This window comes from Drosophila teissieri, chromosome 2L, assembly GCF_016746235.2.
Source record: "Drosophila teissieri strain GT53w chromosome 2L, Prin_Dtei_1.1, whole genome shotgun sequence".
NCBI lineage: Eukaryota > Metazoa > Arthropoda > Insecta > Diptera > Drosophilidae > Drosophila > Drosophila teissieri.
In genome coordinates this window covers 11,479,613-11,505,241 of record NC_053029.1, presented here as the reverse complement: position 1 = coordinate 11,505,241, position 25,629 = coordinate 11,479,613, and the positions used below count along the sequence as shown (strand labels likewise).

The 25,629-nt window shown below is 39.1% G+C and overlaps 2 protein-coding genes across 5 annotated transcripts in view; one reads left to right on the top strand and one right to left on the bottom strand.

Moving 5' to 3' along the window:
• Positions 1–18,046, bottom strand: part of LOC122611936 (rap1 GTPase-activating protein 1) — a 79,679-nt gene extending 61,633 nt beyond the window's left edge. The window contains exons 1-2 of one of the 4 annotated variants that reach the window (XM_043785360.1): positions 15,494–15,797; positions 7,642–8,049 (exon numbers count right to left, since the gene is read on the bottom strand). In XM_043785360.1, the coding sequence (XP_043641295.1) occupies positions 7,642–7,886 (245 nt within the window). In that variant the 5' untranslated portion in view covers positions 7,887–8,049; positions 15,494–15,797. Of the gene's footprint in view, positions 1–7,641; positions 8,050–15,493; positions 15,798–17,692 lie in introns of those variants that run through there. The other 3 variants (XM_043785359.1, XM_043785361.1, XM_043785358.1) reach the window with 3 other exon arrangements.
• A 3,759-nt stretch (positions 18,047–21,805) lies between these two features.
• On the top strand, positions 21,806–23,246 carry LOC122621043 (serine protease inhibitor 42Dd). Its single transcript, XM_043798775.1, has 4 exons — positions 21,806–21,825; positions 21,882–22,723; positions 22,778–22,916; positions 22,971–23,246. Exons 1-4 carry the CDS (start codon positions 21,813–21,815, stop codon positions 23,111–23,113), a joined length of 1,137 nt encoding a protein of 378 aa, XP_043654710.1. The 5' UTR covers positions 21,806–21,812; the 3' UTR covers positions 23,114–23,246.
• The last annotated feature ends 2,383 nt before the right edge of the window (positions 23,247–25,629 follow it).

Below are 25,629 nucleotides of genomic sequence, written 5' to 3'. Positions count from 1 at the left end.
TCTCCCAAATGAGGCTCCATCTCCCCTCTTTTTTTTTTTTGTATTTAACCCCATACCGAAACTTCGCACTTCCTCTTTGGTAATCTAAAAAGCTCCCTCGGCACTCGTCCAATTTGAATTTTCAATATCTTCATGTATGTATTTATATATATTTAGATTGACGTCATCTGTAATGCGCATACGATTTACTTGTTGCTTTCAACAATCAGAGGACACGCCCACTCCGCCTCGCCGCCCATGAGACCACTTTGGAAAATCCAGACCTGACTAAAATGCAGTACAGTCGTAATTATAGAAATTGAACTTCTCATATCGCCCTAAAGCAGTTCCCTATAACAAGTGTTATTAAGTAAGAAACCAAAGTATAAGTTAAACTAGCACTTGAGATAGTTTTTGTCTAATAAGTACTTATTGCTTTAAATACAAGTTTTAGCTAAGTTAGTTACAACAGAAAGATATTTTACTTAAAGAATTTCGACTGTAGCTCGAGTGGAATGCCTCTAGATTGGCAACGAGAAGAAGGTGGCGCAAAATGGTCGTTTTACGTGGAGCAAAAATAAAAATTGAAATTATGGTAAAGCAGCTTTGAAACGCGCGACTTTTTGGTGTTTGACGGCGACTTTTATGGCCGACAAATGAATGCAGCAATACGAAAATTGCCCCAGACGAAAATTGAAAGAGACAGCAACAGACACGTAATTAGCCAACAACTTGAGTACAAAGGCAGTTACGGGGGGATGGGGGGGACAGTACTCCATCAAGCCTTAATCGAAAGTGAATTTGAAAGCCCATTTATATTTCGTTTAATTGCGGCCAAATCGAATTCAGAATTACTTTTCGATTTTAATTGCGTGTTAATTAGTCTCTCCAATTAACTCAAGAGCTGCCCAAAAATTTAACTCCACTTCGAGCAGGTGCTTTTAATTGTGCCCACAAAAAGAATCTTGAGCTTGAGCTGATTTCTCGCATTTTACTTGTCTTGGCTTCGAAAACGAAAGTTTTGTTTTTAATGGCCGATTGCATGTGGCACGCCAAGAAATATAGCTATACACTTTTGCCTTCTTTTTTTGCGCGGAGCTTCTCTAGACGATAAAAAGGTGTAAATTGTGGCTGAGCACGAATTGGTAATTTGGCAGGTTACAAAACGATTTGCATTGAATCGATGAGTGATCTTCACTTTATGCATAAGCGTTTCGAAATGTATAACTAAAAGTTATACCCTAACCTAAAACCTACTACCAAAAGCAAGTTGGGTTTTGCGATTCGTCATTTACTTAAAAACCTAACACAATTAAGGCTGAATCTCACTTAAATACTTTCCAAAACACGAATTAATAATTTCATACGCTAGTCATAATGAAAATTCTACACTTGAGCATACCCTTATCATATCTCAAGTATCTTTTCATTCAATCAAATCATTAACAATGGTGTTATTACCTCAGATATCTTTGATAAATTATGATCGGTTACGTGTGCATATCAGCGATTGATCAATTTTGATAAACAACAGAAGAGCATCTTCTTTCTCTCGCATCGAATAAATTGCATAATTTTCCATTGATGCGATGCGATCCGATGCGGTGTGATGTGATGTGATGTGATGTGATGCGATGACCTTCATCTTGCCCACCTGCCACCCCGTGTGGCGCCCCTCTTCTTTGCCCACCTCTACAATGAACTTGGCCGTCGATGACTTTCTTTTGTCCGATTCCTCTTATTTAATTCCTGAACTAATGCTCGCTAATCAATTTAACTGTCGCTCATTTGGTAGCCACACACATGGAGCATAAAGCAAACCGGTTGGGCGTTCCTAGCTGGCTGTCCGCGAGTGTCTTGTCCACGGTAGCCGGAGCTCGAGCATCTGTTTCTTGGAGCTAGCTCAATCAAATGTGAGCCAACTACTTTTGGTCCGCTGCCAAGTGGCTACAAAAGCATGCCAAAAACGCTCCAAGTGGCGTCGGCGGCGGCTTTTTTCTGACCCACTGACTGAGATATGTAAACATTGCCTATCGCTACAAGTATCTGCAAAAAAGTATATTGCTAAAGTTTCTTACTTTTTGTTCGCCAAATGTAATTAACTTGTCCGGAAAATACAATTATTCTGTTTCCAGTATCTTTTTAAGCCAACGATATGCTTTACGGATAGTTAAGTTCTTTGCTCAGCTGTTGCCCCACAATAATTCTCTTCATGTCATTTATTCTGATTCAAAATACATACGATATAAAATTAAACAACAACATTTTAAAGCTAACTTGCTATATAAATTTTGGTATTACAAAAACATAACTCTTCTTAGAAAATTGATAGCCTTCTAGGATAATAAAAAAGTTTTCACCCCAGTTTTCCCAAAAACTTTTCCATTATTCACTCCACGCAACAACGAAAATAACAACAAGCCCCAGTTCAATGACGATTCCCACTTGAATTTTTGGAGCTCGTCAAAGTTTTCGCTGTCGTTTATTTGTTTTTTTTTGGGACACTTCACCCATTTATGAAAATTGTATGTCACATCAATTTGATATTTGCATCCATCAACAACAATGTTTAGCTGTGCCCGCAAGACGCCGCAGAATGTAAAAGTTTGTGCAAGTGATTTTAACTTTTATAACTTTGTCTTTGCTCCCCCTTTCTGTCACTTGTGTCTCCGTTTACAATTTCCAATTAATAATTCATAAAGATTTCAGCTTCTTCTGTGCTGTTTCTGTTTCGGGCCCGTGAAACCTCCAAGTCGATCCCCATCTTGTGGAATTGCCAACACTTGTTGTTCAGAGTGTTTTACTTGGCAATTTGTTTGCGAGCTCCATGGAAAAAGCTCCATAAAATCGGGAAAGAGATAGCCCAGCGAGAGGAAATTTGTTTATGCTGCATGGTAATTGGGTTAGCAGCAAGGGAGCCCCGCTGATGACGTTGACTTGCATCCGTCAGATGCAGCGGCGCATCCATAAGATACAAAATTCACCAAGTGCAGTAAATTGCCTCGGGCAGAGAAGTTTTTTATTCGCTGTCAGCTCTTCCACTTCATTAGGAGAAATGGGATGAGCAGCAGATTTGGCTGATTTCTCACACATTTTTTATGCTTGCTCTTTTACGAGACACCATTTGATTTATTCACATGATTACGCTTTTAATGGCCATGAATATTTTTGGCTTAAATGGGATTTGAGTGCAGATTTTCTAGACTGCAAAGAATTTCTTCTAAATAAAGAGATATGGCAAAAATCTCATATAAGTGAAAGGCGGAAAAGCGTTAAATAGGTTTTGCAGACACACTATAATAATAATTAACTAGCTAGCTTTGAGTAGCAAACAATTTCACACCAGAAGAATTTAATTTATTTAATGTTTAGTTAGCTGCCAATTCATATTCAGCACTAAACAGCCCATTTTCCATTTGGATAATTTCGCAAAATGATGTTCCACGGTAGCCAAATGGCACAGATGCTTAGATAAATCTTCAAATAGAGGGTTTGTTGCTGCTCCACAAACCCAGCGAACTTAACCACAAAAACCTCATGCATAAGTCATAAGAAAGACAGTTTCAGACAAAGACAGAAGCGATTTCTGTTTGATTTTATGTACTCGTTTCTTTTTGCATAACAAACAAAGGTGACTTTTGTATGAGACTAAAAATGGTAAATAGAAAACAAGAGTTACATCAGTTTGTCTGAGGTTTGTGGGCATAAATTAGCGTCAAACTGCAAAGAAAGAGCGAGACGGGGCTAGGGGGTGTGAAAGAGGAGGACACATCTCACCTCTTTTAGCAGAACCGAAATGGAACGTTGCCCAGAAGTTTTGCCCAATTAGTGGAGGCATCAAAGCAAACACCCAGACGAAGTCAGTCAACCAGGTTCACCGGCACGGAAAATCACCACAGGCCTATGCTCTGGTCCCTATTTCCTTTCCTACACTGTTAAACAAAAAGGCATCCTTAAAACTTTAAGCCAAATAGCTTTTCTCAAACTTGGAAACGCGCTACATCAACCAAAACAATTATAATACATACATCTTAATAATTCAGATAGCAAGACTAATGTTTTTTGGACTATAATTGAAAAATAAGAAAGTATTGGCACACAATTGTTTTCGGTGCACTTCTCCCTCAGGTTGCTCCTTCGTTTCGCCCCATTCTTGTATCTTTTTTATTGATTTTCCTTGGGGCGTTTGCTGCCTTGACATTAATTTAATTGTTGTCAGCATCTTTTGAACTCTCCTCCCTCCCACTCATGTGTCAGCTGTCAGAGCGTGGTAATAAATTAAAAAATTTAGAGCGATTATGGGCCTGTACAATCCAAAGCTCCAATTGATCTCTGCCGACCAAACTAGTTTCCTGCTCGAAGTTCGTAGCTGAAATGGCATGAAATCACAATTGAATGGGCAATCGTGAACTTGGCATCGCCGAATCGTACTTGGCCCAATGACAAGTCCCTTTTTTTTATCCGTTATACGTTTCCTCGGGGGTCTTTTGGTCTTCGCGCTTGGCTTCTTTATCAAGATTCAGAATACTTGTCCATTTTTTCTCCAGTCAATTGTCTCTTTTTGGTTGAAAATCACGTATGTCGGGGCCTCGTGTTCTAGCATAACGAAGTTGAGTCCGAAGTAAAATCGGGGTAGGCCTCAAGTGAAGTAAAATGAAGTCGCGAAAAAGTCACGTGCAAGTCCTTCGCGTGGGCTGTCCTTTTTTCTACAACTCTACCCTGCTTTATGTTGATGGATGTCACTGCTAGTCCTTCAGTTCGGTGACCTAATTTACGTTACTTTCTTGTGAGTGTCAGTTGGAATGGAAGATAAACACTTGGACACAAAATGTGTTTTTATTAATATAAAATATAAATATACACATAATTTAAGTACATATATGTATCTTATTTACCACCAATTCTTTTCTATGTTGTGCTCTTTCCAATATTCCTAGACACCAATGTTAAACACTTCCTAGCACAAAACACACCCACAAAAATATCAAAAACACTGGGCGCAGAGCTAGACAGATAACATCTCGTGCTACGATACTAAAGCTGCTGACATGCCAAATTATCTTTCCAAATTAAAGACAAACACCACGAACGAAGACAAGGAAAAAATACCCACAGAAATATAAAACCGAATAAATGTTGAAAAAATTGGAAAGTGATAAATGGTTTGGCCTGGTCAGCTGGCCACATAATTGTTGTTGTCATGTTTGTTGCTTTTGTTCAGTTATTTGGCGCAATCTTTGCATATAAATTAGCCAGAAAATGCCTTTTCAAATGGGCGAAGAGAACTCGCAGCCAAAGAAACCGAATAGAACAGAACCCCAAACAGAAACAGAACTCCAATTTGGTTTCGCATTTGACTGACAGACAGGCGGCCAAGTTGATTTTTAACTGGGCTAACTGCGTTGGCCCCCTTTTCGGAGGCAGAAGAATAAGCGTTTCGGGGTCAACTAGCTGTAGCTCCCCAACGAAATGGAGATGAACACGAAGTTGCAGATGAGGATGGAAATGGAAATGGTGGCATAATGGGAGCAGCGGCAACAGACACGAGTCTCAGACAACTCCGAGATAAATCAAAAATTGTTGGAGAGCCAATGAGGCTGGGGTTTTACGAAAAATACCGACTAATGTTAGGCATAAATAATGCAGCAAGGGACAATGAAGCAACCAAGGCAAGCCCATAAGCCCCAAGTAATTAAGTCAAAAATAGCCAAAAGTCAAAGGCATTGCACACGAAAAAAATATCATTAGGTCTGCCACTGTGTTTAAGTGAATTTTTAAACATCTATTTTAAAGATAACTGATAAATAGGCACATTTGTGTATAACAATCGGGTAGGTACTTTAATATAACAAAAAATTCAAAGATATAGTAAAGATAGTTTTCTTGCAATAGTTTTCTAGCAAAACAGTATAATTTTGTTCTCTGTATTGAAGAAAAAGTAAAGTCCGCCGAAGGGGAAAAACAAGAAGGATTGTTGGGGTAATGAAGGGCGCCAACGGAAGTGTTTATGTTTTGAATATTATGTTTTTAACAGAGAAAATCCCCAAGTAAAAAGAGGAGCATAGAAAGAAAATTTTCTTGTGTGGGTGGAGGTAAAGGGTGTGGAAAACAAAAGATATGAAAATCCCCTCAGATTGTCAAGTTCAGGAGACGAGAGAAATGAAAATGAAAATTGTTTCTGTTTTGGCTTTCAGTTTTTTCAGTTTCCATCTTTCACTCCATCCACCGACAATGCAGCTTGTGGATAAAAATTATTAACAAAACTGTGCCCCCGGCCACGCCCCTAGGCAGGGACCTCAGTCCATTGTTCGCCAAGATTTTCCCCACCATTGCCTTGATGTGTCGCTCTCACAGCCATAAAGCCATAACCATCCGCAAGGTATCAATTACCAGACTCTAATGCGAAAATAACAAGCCGCAAAGGAATGGCCAAGAAAATTTCAGATAAAGCACAGGGAAACGGGGGGAAAACTGGGTGGTGCTGGTATCTGTGCTGAGTACCTCGTAAGAGAGCTGACCAACAATGGAGCTGAGAAAATAGAAACAAAACCGTGAAACACAAGCGTGAAATGAAATGCACTGGATGGGCAGGTTGTCAAAAAAAAGTAGACAAAGTTAATGAAATGAAGAGTGGGTGGGAGATAGAAAGTGGAAGAACCAGAACTTGTGCAACAAAGTTTTCCATAATTTCAATAGTATACTGTCAATCAAAGCTCTCAAACAGATACTATTGTGTGCAAACTTGTCGAACCAAAATGTGGTGCTGATGGACACGTTGATGCCATTGAACAGTTAAGTTTCAGATAAGACGGAAAGTGTCTTATGATAGTGAGACTGAACTTGTCAATTATCAAGTGCTAAACTTCCAGACTGCTATATGAATTCTAAATATTTGGTAGTCTATTGTTGCCATGCAGAATAAAGAATGGAATACATATGTATTGCATTTTGTGTTATTAAATATAAATGAATGCTTTAAAATTCCAGAAGCTTAATTTCTCCATCCAATTTACACCCAGTTCATGCCTGGCAAACGCATTAACCATTTTCCATTTATCCACACCTCAACTCATCAAGGCAAACATAAAGAAAATAACTGCATTTGCGGTGAAATTTGTTAACTGGCCAACCAAAGTTGGCAACGAGAAGGGAAAACGGGAAAGCCGCTGGACGATGCACCCATTATAACAACGTCAGTCAACCGCACCGACCAAAGGAATGTGACAACAGGGAAATGGCATACAAAAAGAAAGTGCTCTTGCTTTGGGGGAAAATAGCCAAAGGGCGCACTCATCAAAAACGCATCTATCATTCGACAGATTGCACAAAAGCTACGAAGATACTCGTACTGACTGTGATCCAGCTGTCACAATTAGGCGAAATCCAGGAAACTGAGAATTGTTGCGACCCAATGAATGAGGAAGTGGGAATTGTAAAATTAAAGTTTAATTAAATAATCGGAAAGCATTTAAAGCTATCTAAAAGCGAGTTCTTAACCCTTTTCATTTATAATTAGAGGTATTTAATGTTAATATTTTACTATGACTTCCATCAATTCCAGTTCTCCTCTACCTACTCTTGATTTCAGTGAATGGTTTTTAAGTTTTTTTAATTACAATTGTATGTTCAAAGGGACTCCCCCGCCTTAATTTGTCTACCTACCCAGCTGGAGATGATCCTTGGCTGGCGCTCTTGCCGCCGCCCGTGTGAATGTGGCGCTGAGGGGGCGTGGGCTGGTGGTGGGGCGACGAGGTGGCCGAGACGGTGGGCGTGCCCCCGTTGGAGGAGTTGCTGCCACCACCCACTGGCCCCTGGCCCGCCAGTTTGCGCTTTGGTGATAGCTCCTGGGCATTCTCGCAGACATTTTCCGTGTTGACGACCTGCTCCAGCATGTGTATCTTCAGCATGATTGATGGATTTGATTGACTGACGTTGTTTTGATTTTGGTTTCGTATTTTTGGTTTTGAAGTATTTTTGGTTTTGTGTTTTTGTTTGCTATTGGTTTTGGTTTTAACCTTTAAATGGTTTCAGTTTTTCACACTGGTTCACTTCACTCTTTTCATTTTGCTGCTGCACAGGGGGAAAATAAAAATGAAGTTAAATTTATAGCCGAACACTTTTCAGCATGTGTTTTTCTCTTCCCTTCTCTCTTTCTCGCTTACTCGGGTTTTATCTTTTCCCGATTATTAATTAAAGTTCAGGTTGCGGTCACTTGAGCCGAATTTTCCTTACGCACGTTTTACAACCGTTGTGAAACCGAATTTTATGTGGCCAGCAATAAAAGAATGGAAATTTAATAAGTTTATGCTGCCCGACGTTATGGTCGTAAAACTCAGTTAAAAAATCTTGTCTTCAAAAACAAAGAAAATCACTCAAAAGCAAATGAATGTGGATTCTGGGTGAGCCCTAAGTGCACATTATTAAAAAGTAATGCCGGGGCTGAAAACTCTGCCCAGCAGAGCGAGGAAAAGCGCGTGAAAATGCGTGCAAAACAGAGAGGAGACAACAAACAACCCGCATATGTTTTTCACGGAGGAAAAACTCCGAGGCATAGCCACTTGCCAGGGCAGTCACTTAGGCCCCATATACCCAACCACTTCGGAGCCTTCAATAAGCCCTCATAAAGCGACAGGAAAACTTCGTCTTGAACCTGCCCCACTGACAATTGGCTTAGGTCTAAAACAAGCCGAGGAAAATGTGAAAATTTCCCGACTGGCTGAGTCGAGAAAAACCCCCCAAAAAGGTAATGCGATGGCGCACGTGTCCAAGTGCCGCCCCCACAGCAAACGGGCGAGATGATTTATGATTTACGGCATTGACTCAAGGCATCTGGCCATCACAAAACCAGGGAGTTACTCCTGCCATTCCCGGATTTTCCTTCCCAAGGACCGGCACCACGCTTAAGTGGTAATGTGCGTACATAACGAGAGTTGTGAATGGTATTATGGCAGATTTTTGGGCTGGGGGTGGTGATAAGAGGGTTAGTCAAAGGTAGACAAGCTAGAATTTGATGAAAGTGAGCCAGTTACGACCGAGAGGAGATGAGATGCACTTGCTTTAAGCCACTTATGGCTTGCTTAACTGTTCGGAGAAACTAAAGGGCTCTTACTATACTGAAAGCAAAACTTTAGAAACAACATTACATTGAATGTCTAATGTTTATGTTAGCTATGTTATAATAAGCATAAAGAGCTCAAATAAAATCCCATTAAATTTGTTCATTTCCTGCTTAAAGTCAAACCGCTGCTTTAAAATACTCAAAGGAATGCTTAATTGCTTGTGTACATTAAATGCCTAATCTTTAGCTCAACCTAATTGATTGGATTAAGCGTGCACGTATCCAAGCAAAATCAGGCAAAATCCGGCAAATATTACCCAACTGATATGATTACTTCACTTCAGGCCAAATGCGCCTTCATTGCCGTTGACCTAAATTGGCAAATCTCTGAATCTTCTCGGCAACATTTGGCAAATCACTTGCCCAGATTGAGATACCTCGCTGGCGCTGTAATGCAATTACCCAATGTAAAATAAAATATATACACATATATGTATTTCGTTTAGACTCAAATCGCATTAAGAGCAATCAAAATTTATGCGGCCATCTCTTTCAGCCTCAACACGCAACTTCCGTTGTTGCAAATTCGTTATTTCCGCAAAAACGGCAACAGGCACTCAGGTGAGAATGATAAAAGCAAAAAAAATAAATAATAACAATAATGGCTAAAAAACATCATAATAAACTCAGCTCGAAATGAAATTGAATTGAATTACGTAGCGTAGAAAACAATTTGCAGGCGCGAGTGCTAAATAATTCTTTGGGGCACTGTCGGCTGCATTATAAAAAACGCATATAGAATAATTTATTTAAATCAGGCTCAGCAACCGCCCCCAAGTCGGCGACGACAACCTTTTATGGTGTCATGCAAAAGTAAAAAGAGAAAAAATCTATAAAAATGTTATATTCATTCATTTGTTGTTGCGCTTGTTGGCTGTGGACAAATTAATGTCAACAGAATAGGGGATCGCAGGGGGCGAAATCTGTCGAATCGTGTGGGCTGCTGGGCTAATAGTTGATTCCAGTCTCTCAAAACCGCCCAGTGGGTGGCCTTTATCATGGATAAAATAGCGATGGGATGAATAGGGAGGAATGCGGAGGAATAGAAGAAGGCAAGTGTGTCACCCAAACAATGATAATTTTTTTATTGTTGCTCATTCAATTTGGCATTTTTATTGATGTGTTGTGATCCGAGTTGCAAATGAAATTGTGCGGATTTCTTCTCGGTTCCTATTTTTGTTTTTCTCTTGCTTATTTTGATTGGGTTAATGAAGCCAAAGCTCCCATTTCAGAGTCTCAGTTGTTTACGCAGATACTTTGAAGATGATATGTGGTTGAGTAGAACAAAGTAATGTGAAGTCTATCGAAAAAGTTGCGCACAATTGAACTGCATAATTCGATTAGAATTTTGTAAATATTATGAAAGTATTTCTTCGTGTTTGTTGATTTGAACCGAAAGCATAAACTTTTCTATTATATTTGTTGGGAGCGATATAATTCTGCTTTTATGTGCCGTTTTTTATGGATTTATGCATTATTCATTTAACAAATGACCTTAAAACCTTATATCCCTGAATCACCAGGTTCCAAGTATTATTTTCTTAACTGGTTTTCTTCAGCCAAAGCTTACTTTCTTACTTTTATTTTCATTATCACCTTATCGCATAACAATTCCAATGATAACTGTGTCAAGTGCTCGACATGCTTAACTTTTAGCAGCCCCATTTTTATAAAATTTTCCCCAACACCCCGTCCAAATAATTGCGTCAACATTTCGCAATCAGATTTCAGTTAGTACTTTATGGCTATAACTTTGTATCGATACGTCATAAACATTGTATTTGAGTTGCGGGCCACTAAAACAAACGAATTATTGAGTCACCAAATGGTATATTGATATTGTCTTATCGGAAATAAATAGGCGGGTTCTTATCAATCTCCAAGTGAATGATATTTCAAGGGGGAAATTTTGGAATATTTTAAGCCGCTGAGTACACTCCTACAACATCCGGTTCCTCGAATTTTCCTACTCCACAGTTTTGCAAGTTCAAAGTTTGGTTTCCTTCCGTGTGTACACTTCCACATTTTCCTGTTAAGTGGGAGAATTGAGGACTGAAAAATTTGTTGCTTGTTACTTTGCTACACGTGTTTAAATATTTATGCCTTGACAAATTCTGTAAACAAATTTGTCTTCTGCTCTCCGGCTTGGTTTCATACTGGGTCTTGTGTTGTTTTTCTCGTAGCCTGGCTAACAAACATCAACAGCTGTTGGCAGACCGAGTTGCTCCGGTTTTCTATTTTATTTTTTTATTTTGTGGGGCAACAACTTCTGTGAGAGCAATTCTAGTTGATTGCGACTTCTGTTCTGTTTTTGTTTCTGGTTTGGTATCGGTTTGTGTCGGCTATGTGCCATAGGTATCTTATCTTATCGGCTGCCAATTTGGCTGAATAATCAGCTTTTGGCTGGGCGCAACCTTGACTACACCCACCAAAACCTCTTTTCCAAATTCAACAGGGAGTTACTTTCTGTCGAACACGGAAAATGGTAGATATTTGTGCTTGTAAGTGAACTCTAATGGGAAACTGATGTAGCTGCTTAGGAGTTTGAGATACTGAAACTGTTTGAGCGTACAACGTTTACACATGGTTTAATTTTTTTGACATTTCGGGGGTACGATAAAAGTTTTAATGCTTTTAAGGAAGGTAAATCCCCTTAGAACTTTGTGGACTCAATGGCTATGGAACACAATTATCGTTCTCAAATAATTTCTATTATATTATTAAAACTAGGGAACGCCAAGCCGGAAGAAACCTTAAAGTTTAGTATCTTTAGACCTTTTCTCAACATTTAAATCTTGGTATAGGAACTATGTACAATATTTTGAGGCCAATGATAGCCTTTAAAACACCTTATGGTCATCTCGAAATAAATTTTTGATTTACAACCCCTTAACCCTTGAATCCCGAAAAAACAAACAACTTCAAAGCACAATTTTTTCACAACGACCTTGGCTTGTAATAAGTCAATAGCAAAATTTTAAAGAATTATAAGTTTCATCGTGGTTTCGGTAGAAACGCGAACACTAAACAACATACTTTATTTTTTTTTGGCACAGGTGCGAACAAGTCGTAAACAAAGGGGGAAAATATAGAAAAATCGAGGCAAAGGCAATTAAAGTGGGCAGCACTAAACGTAGAGGCAGACACTCCCCGCCGACCGTCCGACTTTTCCATTTCCAATTCGGATGCCAGCCATTTGGCACTGGGCCATGTTATGGGAGAAGCGGCGGCACACGCCCCATAAATTAAATTCGCGTGTGTTTTTCCACGAATAAAGAAGAAGAGGCGGTGAGGGGGGATCTGCGGCAGTTGAGATAAGCAAGGGGCCAACACACAACGCATTGGCAAAACGGTAAATTTTGCAGCAGCCTACAAAGGCCAACTAAGCCGGTCGAGAGTAGACTTTAAAGTACCCACTACATCCCTTTTAGGTTTTATCACAAATATGATTTAACTTTAAAGAATGCACTTTCATATTCATTTTTTAAACATAATCATCTCTAACTGTGGTGCGTAATAAAAAATTTTATTTTTACAATCCTTTGAAAACATATAGAGCTGATATACAAAAATCTTTAGTCAGCTGAACTTTAAGGCCTCGCAGTGCACACTGTATCCAAAGTCCAACATACCCTTGCCTTTTTGCGTACTGCCCATGAAAGGGAATCCAAAATCAATGCAGGCGAATGACACGGCAAGGCTTATCCCCCTCTTGCGCCCTTCCCCCCCCTGACGACGCCTCTTTCTGAGCCAAGCTTTTGTGCTGGCTGCACTTCAACTTGAACTCTCGAGTGGTGGTGAGCAAGGGGGGCGGCGGCGAAAAGTGAGAGGGATGACAAGACAATTGATGGGCCAGACAGACGCAGAACGATGAATGGACAGCCGGAGAAGCCGAGAAGCGGGAGGTGGAGAGTCCGAGAACCAGAGAAGCGGGGAGTGGAGAGTCCGAGAATCGGAGAAGTGGAAAAGACGGAGGCGGAGGAGCAGCAGAAGCAGATAGCAAGAGAGATGTGGCCAAAAAGCAGCTGTTTTCTTGGGATTGTTTTTCACAGCTTTCTGTTATTGTCCGTATCTTCACACCGAGCGACAAGGCCAATTTGCTTCCCGAGTTCATTTACATTCCGCATCGCTGAGGTTTACTTTACATCCCAAAGAGATTGAATGGGGCAGCTCTTCAGCCGACTCCACCGCCCCAAAAATACAAAAAAATAAAAAAAAGATATCTGTCAAAAGGCAAACATCCGATTCGGGCGGCGAGAATCTCTTCACGAATGGCATGAATATTTGATGAGCTGTCGTTTACCTTTTTCGCCCTCAGAACAAACTGCAACAAATATTCGGAGCCCCAAAAATGCAACAGGCAAAAGCAAACAAAGGAAAAAGCGCAGGGTATCCAGGTGAGCTCGGAATGGGAGCAGATTGCCAAAAGCGGGAGATGCATTGGATTGGTGGGTTGGAATTATTTACCTTTCGAAGCATGGATACTCTTAAATGTCTTCAATTTAATTTAAGATTTACGACTTTAATGTTGCTATATATTAGCGTGGTAAGCATTAAAATGAAAAGTTTATATATTATACATATTTTTTTTATCATATAATATTCCCTATGTAACAATTTAACGATCTTTTCTATTTCTAAGTCCGACCACCTGGTGTCTATAAAAAATATGATTTTTATGATGGAGCGACTCTCGAGCAGCTCGTGTTACCCCGTTTTCTCGAAAGAGCAACTGGAATTCCAGAAAACTGCAGCTGGCAAAGCAGTGAAAACAGCAAACAACCAAAACAGCAGTCGCAAAACTCGCACACACATGCCAATAAATATTTTTGCAAGCTGCAGCAGCGAGACAAAAATCGAGAAAAAATTTAACGAAAATGAAAAGTCAACAGCAGAAAACACGGCAACACAAACTGAAATCATTTCAGGCCAAACCCGTTTCAAAAGCCAAAAAGAAATTCACGTGCTCTGCGAATTTACCATGCATTTGGTTTTTTTTGTTTTTACTTTTTGACCGCTGGCTATGCATATTAACAGCAAAGCAACAAGAACAACAACAACCAGCTTGATAACAAGCAGTAGCAAAGAATGGGAGGAGTAGTAGAAGAAGAAGATGCAACATTGTCATTTAACGGGACAAGCGAACAGGGCGCAAAAAGACGTGGAAAATGCGTGAATTTTAATTTGCATTCTTGCGAGTCGGAAACGAGAAAAAAGCGCTTTTCCCGATGGAGTTGCTTGGAAACTGCTCCACTTTCATATCCCCAAACATCTCTAATAAATTTAAATATTAACTGCAGCATTAGGACGAGAAATGTTAGCACAAACGTAGAGATTACTCCGTTGGCTTTCGAGTAGAAAGATCTTTAATGAAAGGTATAAATTCCTTTATGAAAGGTAATAGACAATTCCGTTTTTGTTTGAATCCAAAATAACTTGTTGAGGTTCATGATATTTGAGTGTTTTAATCGCCTGGTAAAAATTCGGAATTCACATTACCATTTCCAATTGTTGAGGTAACTTATAACAGGAATCACCTCACACAACTTGCACATAAATCACAACAAATAAAGAAACACGATTTTAAGCTGATCGCAGGAAGATAAAATGTTTAAAAAAAACCAAAAATACACGTAATAATCATGCGTGACGCATTTTAATCGAACTCCAAAAACACAGAAAACACAAAAAATAACTTGGGAACCGGCAAAAACGAGATGAAGAAAGAGGGAGAGGAATGAGACAAAAACGGAGGGTTTTTTTGTTATTTCTTTTTATTAATATTTCTCATTTGTAGTTTCTTTTCAGGGGTTTGACATTTGTCTTTGCTGATTATGTTATTCCGTCATTTCTGGCACTTGTTATTGGATGGCTTTTTCGTAATTGAATTGCACAAAATATTACGCACACAGTTTCACTTGTATTCAACACTTTCTTCACTGCTGCTTTTGGATTCTTTGCTCGTTAAATTTCAATTTCAGCCAGCGATTTTTGTTTAAAAATTTCACTTTTTGCTACGTGCGCGTATTTATGCAGCCGTTTTTTGGCAAACTTATTTTGATTTCTATTTGTCTTGCCCATTTGACACCTTTGCCACTTTCGCTTCTAATTTTTTTGATAAGGGCAGCAAATGCGATTTCAATTTGTTGTTATTCAAGCACACACATTCAATTAAATGTTCGTCAAACACTTTGTTTATTTATCGCTTTCGTTTTCTTTCTTTTGTTTAGGCTGCTTGGGAAACCACCTCAGTGGCATCAATTGCAAATTAATTGCTGAAGAAAGTTAGCGTGTTATGCTTATCTTGATTAATTTTTTGTTCACTAATTTCCAGAATTCAAAACCATAAATCATAAATCATATGATATTAAATTTATAATTTGCTTGATCGATTACCTAGCACTTTCACATACTTGAGTATTCGTTTGTTATTGTTTGCTCTTCTTTTTTAACAATTTTCTTGTTTGTTTTGGTTTTCCTTTTCGCGCTGCTCTTCTTGCCGTCAACTGTTGCTGCCGATTGGCAACTGCTTTGCGTTCTACCGTTACTTTTCGACCAGCTAATGAAGAAGACGCAACCGGAAACCCGAAATATATCACGATTCCTGTTCCGATTCCCGATTTCAGGATTTCGCGACGCAGACGCGCGACAACGCACACACACACACACAGTCGGACACTCGCTGCACGCCCACACGAGTTGAATCTTAAAACGACACTGAGTCGCAAAGCAGAAAAGCTGCGGGTCTGGCCCCAAACGAACACGAAGGCGAGCGACGAACAACATCGTTGCGCACGAAGCTCAGATTTCAGGTTCCACTGGCGAACGCGATCCACAAACTCCACAATGGGGGCCATAATAGTAGTAGCTGTGGGTCTGCTAATGGAGAGTTTACTTATATTACATACATATGTAAGCGTTGCACAGATACAAAATGAAGGCAGCTCAGTAAAATAAGAATTTTAAAAAAGAGTGGATATTAACAAAAATAAAATTCGAATATTTCATATTTACTAATTTTTTGATATATTACTAATTGTGCTTTATGCTACAGATAGGCATCAGATTCATATTAAGAATTTTTATTTTGTTTAATTGGAGTGCTATTGATGTGACCCTGACTATACTTGCACTTTGCATTTCTGTTGAAACGGGAGAGCGAGTTTATTGTTGTTCTGCTCTCACTTCTTATGTTGCCTTCATGGGGGCGAAATTCTTGTTTATTTACATTTATTTACATTCCAAATGCGCGCAGTTTAGGCAAACAGAAAGAGTTGGTGCGGGGGGAGGGGAGCAGCCCGCATTAGCCAAAGCAAACAGTTTGGAAAACAATGCAATTCAAAGAAGCCGGCAATGCAGTTGCCAGTTAATTATTTGCACAGTGTACCCCAAAAGTATGCAGAAGGCAATGATTTCCCACCACGGAGAGATAACCAAAACAAACCGAATAACCGGAACCGGCGTGGGACACAAACACACAAGTAAACAGAGGCACGAGTCAAAAACCGTCGGCGTTCCCTTAGTCGGTAGAGGCATTATTCCAGAATGTGTTCTTTCATAATTCTTTTTCGAGAGAAAGGAACTCTGCAAGTAAATATTTGGCAAATCCATTTTGCTGAACATGAGACCACGACAAATAATTATTTTGCAATCATTCTAGAAACCTTTTAGTTCAACGCCTTGAAAGGCTGTTTTCCCAAGAAAGCTATTCAAAACACTAAATCGATTCAGCCGTTCTTGATTTATAAATTATATAACTTACAAAACTTTTTTTTAAATCAAGATTATTTATTTAGTTTTGAGTATTCTAAAATAATAATTTAAAATATATTTATTAACTCCTCAGTAAATTAATTAAATAATTTTCAAATAAGTATTTCTGCAAGACCAGTTGTTGACAAAACATTGTTTCGTCTTGTACCCCAAATGCAACGAGTTGTGGAAAAAGAAGCACTTTGGAATGCTTTCACGAACTTTCGTCTGGGTCCATATGCTTGTTGTATTTGTTAAGGGAAGCAATGCAGTTCTCCCACGAATTGTGTCCACAATCCACAAAATGACGTCGGCTATTGCGGCGGCGTGTTGCACTTGCTCCCTCATCTTTATCATCCACATGCTGGCGGCTGATAACGAACAGCTGATAACCACACGATAAACCGCAGCTGCGAGGGGCGTTTCGAAAACCAGAAAACAGATAACCAACTGTTGCATGCCCCACATTTTTGGGGTTACACATCAAAGTGGACCGCACGACAATGGATGCCACTTCTTTGGTAGTTTCTATGTAAACAGGTGTGTAATGCGTGCATATATTTGGACATTCCACAAATATCTTGGTCTCCATTCAAGTGATTTAGAAGAGAAAGATATAAAATTGATTTGGTTACGATGCGTGGGTAATAAATGGATAAAAGCATTCTTAAACCTTTAAAATGCTAAGCACAAAAAATTAACTTGACCACTTGATGTTCTGATTCTAAAAACCCTATAGAATATAACATTAACCTCATAAAAATACCTCGGATTCATAAAAAGGCGTATTTTATTAATGAATAAATTTGAAAAAAACTTGTTTTCATGATGAAGTGCACTTACCTTAGTGGTTCTGTCAGCATATCAATATTCTCGCAGCTTTCCATCTCCAGTCGCTGGTATTGCAATTGCCTGGCACTCGATGTGCTCGATCTGCCCCCTGATCCTCCCGAAACTGTGGCCGAGTTGGATGAATGGCGACGGTACTCGGCGAAACTCTCGCTCTTGCGGAGACCCGGAATTTTTCCGGAACTATTGCGCCAGTACTTGATCATCCGGTGTAGTGGCTTGGGCGAACTGGTTGCCGAGCTCGAGGCCAGCGACACTTCACAGCCTCCCACGATAATCGGATGGCCGTGATCTACCAATGTCCTGTAGGAACTCATTCTTATCGCTGATATCAACTAAATGTTGAAGTTTTTTTTTCTAAGAAGAATGTACTAAGAATGTACTAAAAAGTTCTTACAGCGGCTTTCACTTAGTGTTATTCATTCACCACAATCATTTTATTGCTTTACTTTAGTTCTTTGGTTATTAGTTACTTTATTATTTTGTTATATTACAATGCATTTCTTTACTTAATTAAAATATATAATTTTTTTATTACTTTCCGTTTACATTCCAGAATATATTATATTTTAAAATGATAATGGTTTTTGTGCTCGCTTGCAAATGTAGAATTGCTACTCTTATCATTTCTATGTCGCGCTTACACTTAGATCTATTATATCCACTCATCACACAGCCTAACTATAGTTATTAACTTTATAAAAACTTGTATTATTTGCATAATTGAAAATTCGTTCGCTACATAATAGCGTTTCGTTGGGGTTTCGATATGAAGTCGCGCCGCGCCGCCTTCGATTTTCCGACTGACCGCAACAAAGAATCGGACCAGAGCCCCCAGAACCGACTTTTCAGAACCGAGCTCCATTATCTGGAGCGTTCTCCCTCGCTTGTTTTTGCTCTCTTTCTCTGTCCATTTCCATTGTTTTTATAACTTCGCACGTTTTATGGCAAAGTTTTTTTCTGAATTTACTTGTATTTCTTGCAATTTCACTATTTTAAACATACCGAGTGCATCTGATCTTACTTGGGTATATATATTTTAAACGCGTAAAGATGCATTTTAAATAATAAATACTCAGATCTTTTTAGGGTGAATGCGAATTAAAAAGATTGACAGTCTCCTTTGTCCAAACTTTAAAAAATGTTATAAACTTCTTTCTATGTTACAAAAATATACCACTAAAGAAATGGAAATGTATTTCTTTTATAATGTACTATACACTAGGTATCTTTCCATTCTTAATCGCAAATGAGTCGTTTTTACTAATTTTGCTTTGTATTTCAGTTTTACTTTGCTGGCGATAAATAACCGAGCTGTGATTCCGCTAAGTCAGCTTATTTATATTTTATTGCTGCAGATATAAAAATTAACTGTAAGTTGTGCATATACTCGTAGAGACGTCTTTATTTATTTTCATTTATCGTTTTCAGCTACCGGTTATCTCAAGTTCTCAAATCCGCCCCCTTTAGCACGCCCCATGAATAGAAACCATTGTCTAGTTCAATGCTCCAATCAATCACCATTCAGACTTTGGTTAATTAATTAAACAATCCATCAAGATTTTCTCTTATCAGTTTCGTTCACCTTTGTTTGACATTTTCGGGTGCTGTAAAATTGAAATGTTCATAATAAGATGTGATTTTACGCAGATTTTTCCAATTTCTATGCCACTTGCAGTAGGAAAGTGTAGTAGTGTAGGGCCAAGTGGAAAATATAAATGTCTCATCGATGCATCAATGAGTCAAGCTGGGTTTACGATTCTGCGGGTCACCGCCAAGAACTTTAATGACTCTCGAAAGAGGGTGATAAGGAAACAGACTTCAGGGCGTCGCAATATGCACAAAAACGGACGGAGAATAAGTGCATTACGCGTACAAGAGGATGGGGGGAGATGAAAACAGTGGCGTCGAAAAGCGGTTCCACAACTGCTAAATGCCGCTGCAATCGAGTTATCAGGTAATCGAATATCCAGCAAATCAGATAAATGCAACATGCAAAACAAATCGCACGATAAGAGAGCTGCAAATATGAAAATTATAAAAACGAAGGCAAGTCGTTGTAGCTTGCTTAACGATAGATACCCTTTTCAGTAAAATTCATGAATGATTTGCAAGTAAAGCATTAATTTCTTAGGTAGTGCTAAAATATATATTTATTTCAAAATACTTGATATCTGTTTTAAAACGTTTTTATACATTTTTAAAATACATGTTTTTGTTACTTCCCAAATGGTTAGCTTAATCATTTCCCTCTAATCGCGATCCCCTAATTAGAGAGTATCAAAACAGATTTCAAATGAAATCGAAAACCCAAATCGAAACCAAATTCACAGTCGCTACTGTAACGGTTTCGACCACGGGAAAAGCGAGTAAGATTTATCATGACATTTCCTTGATGACGATACTCAATCGCAACCTCCCCCCGACATCATCCCCCCATTCCCCAGCACCACCCCTTTAAAACTCAAGCTCCGTGTGTGTGTTGTCAAAATTACATTAAAGCGGAAATCGCATGCTTCGCTTCAGTGCCAATCGAAAGAAGACAGCAAACTGACCGCAGAGCAGAAAAAACTCAAACTGCACTGCCCGCAGTCTCGGATAACTGCACTGAACAAAACTCTCTGCTCTTCTATGTGTTCTTTGTTCAAGTTGTTTATGACAATTTTTTTAAATACATTTTTGTAAATATATACAGATAGTATAAAATGTATTTAGTTATAAATATTTTATTAGACTTATACAAGATCGCTTAGAAACAGGAATAGGCTCATATATCTTTTAGAACACTTGCGCCTTTTGGGAACCACTTTTAAACCATCTATTTACATATCTATTAGAACTGATTTTTTTCTGTATAAAGGAAGGGGACAGAAGGGGGCTGTGGGTGCCGGCACGCAACACCCGCGACACTCGACGACATAAATCAGGCTCAAAGAAAAACCTAGTGAAAGAGTTGGGGGCGACTGTAAGGCGAGACACTTGCATTTTGGTTCGCCGTTTTTTGAGGGGCTTGAGGCAAACATGTCCGAGCTGTCGCTTGTTTGCCCCTCTTTATCGGCCCCCCAGTCGCCACAAGCATATTCAGCACCCCCTTCGACTTCCCCAATATGCGAAAAGGTGCGTAACTGAGAAAAACGTAACACAGGCAGCCGCGAAGCACGCAAACTTGGATCTACACGGAAAGAAATTACTCCATTTCAACATGACAAACCTTTTTGAAAAAAAAATATAGCTACAAAATATATTCAATCGGGTATGATAATTACTTCAAGCGAAAACATCTCAAAAGCCCGGATTATTTTTATTAAGCTTGCAATCAAACTTCCTTTATGACAAATTTTAAAAACTTTAATCTGAATATATAAAACAAACATTTTTGAAAGATAATAACTATGAAATTTATTCAAACGGAGGTTGTCATGGCATGACTTTAAACGAAAATTTCCCCAAAAGCCCGAAATATTCTTATTAAGCCTGCAATCTAACTTCCTTTATGACAAATTTTAAAAACATGAATCCTGTGTTTTTATCTCCCTCGAAAATTGAATTACAAATTTATTTGAATCATGTTATGTTTGATTTATCAGTGTTATGTTTGATTTATCAGTGCACGTTTGAGCTGGATCTGACGTTGAAGTTGGAGAAGGAGTCTCAGACTGAGTTGAAGACTGAGACTAGCGAACATATTTCATTCCACGGACATGAGACACGAGAGCGCGGCTTTAATTGACATGTGTTCATTAGAAGAAACAGAGGAATCGGGTTTGTGAAGGGAAACGCAGAGGGTTCGGAAGTGTGTATTGGAGCTTGAAAAGTGTGCTCCAAGTCGTTACAAAAACATAAAGTTTTAAATACAAATTTTATTTAAATTGTAGAAACACTCTAGCTGCTTACTATTCAATGATGAACATAAGATTAATATTAAGTTCGAAACTGAATAGCTAAGATGATCGCCAAACACCCTCAATGCAATACCGCCGTATTCATTTTCGTATTCACTCGAATGAATTTATATGCTAATGACCATGAAAAATCGCTGTTTTTAATTAAATTAGCATCAAGTCCATGTTCCTACGGTCTGTTAATATCCGTTCAGTCTGAAGCCGCATTTAGAATGAAATACTTGTGTAAGCGGTCAAAGAAGTCGTACATTTTCCCCAACAATCTAGTAATATTCCCTCAGATCTCCTTTTGCTGGCCTCCTCAGTGGATAGCCTGTTTTGGCCTGATTTGTATCGAACTTTGGCATCGGAGAATGCCAAAAGTAACCTCATTTACTCGCCGGTATCCATTGAGTTTATGATGGGCCTCGTTTACATGGCAGCAGGCGGAAAAACTGCCCAAGAAATCAGAAACGTTTTCAAATTACCAGAGAACAAAAGTCACGTGGTGAACAGCTATCGTCAATTTTTCACCGGCCTTAGGGGCCGCGAAAAGGTGCTTATCCTGCATATGGCAAACCGGATATATGTCAACCGCAAATACCGCCTTGAACCAGAGTTTAATAAGTTGGTAGTAAAGGCCTTTAAGGGCAGTGCCAGGTCAATCCGCTTAAACGATCCAGTCAGAGCATGTTTGATAATCAATAGCTGGATATTAAATCGAACGCGAGGCATGATTGGGCACATAGTTTCACCTAGCGATTTACATCCTGATACAAGTGCGTTTCTGCTGAGTGCAATCTACTTCAAGGCCCAGTGGCAGTATAACTTTCCGGCCGATCAAACTCATGCAGCGGACTTCCATGTATCAGCTGACAAAGTCATACTGGTGGAGATGATGACTTTGTCAGCAACACTATCTTCAGCATACCTGGAAGACTTGGATGCAAAGGTTATCGAGCTTCCCTACTTGAACTCAACTCTTTCTATGCGCATCTATCTGCCCAACGGAATTGAAGGTCTAACAAAAGTGGAAGAGAAAGCCGGGCTTCTCAGCCATAAATTGCAAAAGAATTCCGTAAATGTTAAGCTGCCCAAGTTCAAAATCGAATCTAGCGCACAACTAAGGGGAATTTTCGAAAAAGTAAATATATTGCTAAATATAAATAATACCTTAATTATTTATTTATTTTATCAGAAAGGCATTCGAGATGTATTTAAGCCCTCAGCTGACTTAAATGGACTAGTGCTGGACTCTGGTGCTAGGATCGATAAAATTGTGCAGAAAGCCTTTCTGAAGGTCGATGAACGAGGAACAAAGGCTTCTGCGGCAACAGGTTCTTGTTATTACCGGGATTTAAGCGGCCTTTAGTAATTTGCATATCTTTCAGGAGTTCTTATTCGCCGAAAAAAATCGATTGACAATTTGCAACTGCCTCCAATGGATTTCGTAGCCGATCATCCATTTTCCTACGTAATTCATGATCACGATGCCATTTACTTTCAGGGTCACATCGTGGAACCACGATGGTAATCAAATGCGAGAAAAACAATATTGTATTATATTATATTAGACTCTTTTTTGTTTGTGAGTGACATTTTTAACTTTAAGAATGTTTAAGTTGCGGATGATGAAATTCAGGTATTAAAGGCTTATCTAAACGCTGTGAAGAGGCCGCAATCACAATCATCGTAAAGATTCCTCCTTTTTAGAGATTGAAAATGTTCTGTTTTTTTTGGAACCATGTGTGCCCGGTCAGATGGGCTTAACCTTTTGCCTTATCCTCCAGTCGATATAACTGCTAATTGGCCTTCGACGACAGCCAAGGCAATGACGTCCGAGGAGTCCGACCAACACAGCTGTTTGACCTTTTGGCCTTAGCGAAAAAGGCAAAGACAACGACGACGATAAAAGTTATAGGCGCCCATAAATTAAAATGCAAATTAAAAGGCGGCAGAACGAGATAGAAACATCTAATTGTACTGAGAAGAGAAAAGAATGTACTGCGTTGAAGGTTGGATAGGGAGGCAAATTATTATCACTGTCGTTTTTTATCGCCTTAATTATGACCAATATTTGGGCAATAAAATTATCCGGCGATTCAGCCAGCGAAAAGGTCGAGGACCAAGTTGCCAAGCAGCGTCATCATTCTAAGCCAAGCCAAAGTTTTAATTAAAAAAATTGTTAACTCTGTTGTTCTGAAAAGAAAAAGTAGCAAATTGCGAATATATATATGTGAAAATTCCGCTGGATTTCGCTGGACACGCGACAAATTAGACGGGACATGTCTGTCAGTTGGATTTTCAGTTCTCGTTTCCCGGCTCTTAATCCCTGCCAGAGTTTTCCCTTCCAGAATCTTGGTAAATCCACAATCAGCTTAAATTTAATTTTTGCGCTTTCCTTTTTGGTTACAAGGAATACGGCTGGATAAAGAAGAACACCGGAAGTGAAGCCAGGAGCTGTTTTCTTTGGTTCTCTGCGCTTAGAAATGCCAGTGGCTATGGAAACTTTGCTCAGCAAACTTCTGACTTCTCCCCCTTCGGAATTTTATTGAGACAGGTTAGATTTCTGAATAGAAACAGGGTGCTTCATCAAGGGAATGTCTAGAACTTAAAATTCTTATGTGAAAGTGAACAGAAAAGTTATTGATTTTGACCATATCAGTTATGTCTTATCCCGCGATGTTCCGCAACATCCTGCCATGTCCCACCTCATTTCCCGCCATATCCCGCCACATTTCCATGATTATTATTATTAATTGGATATTGAACTTTACGGTGTAAATTTACTATCAAACTGTGTTTACCAACAATAAAGTATTTTTTTTTTAAATTTTGTCCAATTTTTGATGATGAGTTTTGGATTTTTGCCAAAAATTGATTTTCTGTTTTTGTTTCGAAGTATTGTTTCATATCTCGTTGAATTCGTAATTAAATTTCCAATCAAACTGTGTTTACCAAAAAAAATTTTTTTTTTTTTTTTATTTTTTCCAATTTTTGATGATGATTATTGGATTTTGGCCGAAAGTTGATTTTCTGTTTTTTTGCGATTTGAATATCAGTATTTTGATCAGAACATTCGAAATATTGATCGAAATATGGAATGTCATATCACGTTGAATTCGTAATTAGATTTCCAATCAAACTGTGTTTACCAAAAAATGGCTAAGACTAAGACTAAGATTATTCAAAGTTTGCGATAAACCAATAAAGAGAAAACAAAACTTTTTTGCCATTTAATTTATGAGTGGCGAGGTCTGAACAGGAAAGAGAACTTTAAGGATGGTTGGATACGGAAATTAGAGGAGTATCCATGCAGTTAGCAAATTGCTTAGCTAAACGATTTGCTTGCAAGTGCGCAACTAATTAAGAATATGGAAGACACAAGAGCTCGTGTACAAGGACACCCCCGCAAAACCCCGCACACACACGTGCCACAAGTGGCAGGGAAAAGAGAAGCGGCCGCAGGATTAATGAGCTGCCACATGAGGCACTTTCAACGCCAAGTAAAGGACAACGCCAGACAAATGTGGCAACAACTTAATTTAAACACGGAGAAATTAAGGAAATGCACTCGGTTTGGGTTCAAACAATTAACGAACTGTCGACGGTTTGGGGTTCTTTCCATCTATCTAAAGCAACAGCTGTGTTCGAAGGAAACGCATTTAAATTTACAAATAATAAAAAATTGTCAAACGCCTGCCCAACGCCTACGTGTTTTAAGGACCTCTTTGATATCCTTATCTCGGGATCGTCGCAAATGTTGCGTAACTAAGTGCGGTGCCTTCGGGGCACACTTTCCACCCCCCTTTCCGATCTTTTCCTCTACCTGCTCAAGAGATTTCCAAATGTTGCATCCGATGGATCGCCAGGAAAGATAATCCATTTGTGACTCTATCTCCACCTTAATTGAGTTGTCGGCACGGGAAAAACAAGAGCGTATTTCCAAACACTTCTTTTGACACTTCTGCTGGGCATTTGAATGAGATCCTTGGGACATGTGGCCTCCTGCCAGTTGAAGCGTGCCAGGAAGCGCAGGATATTGAGTTG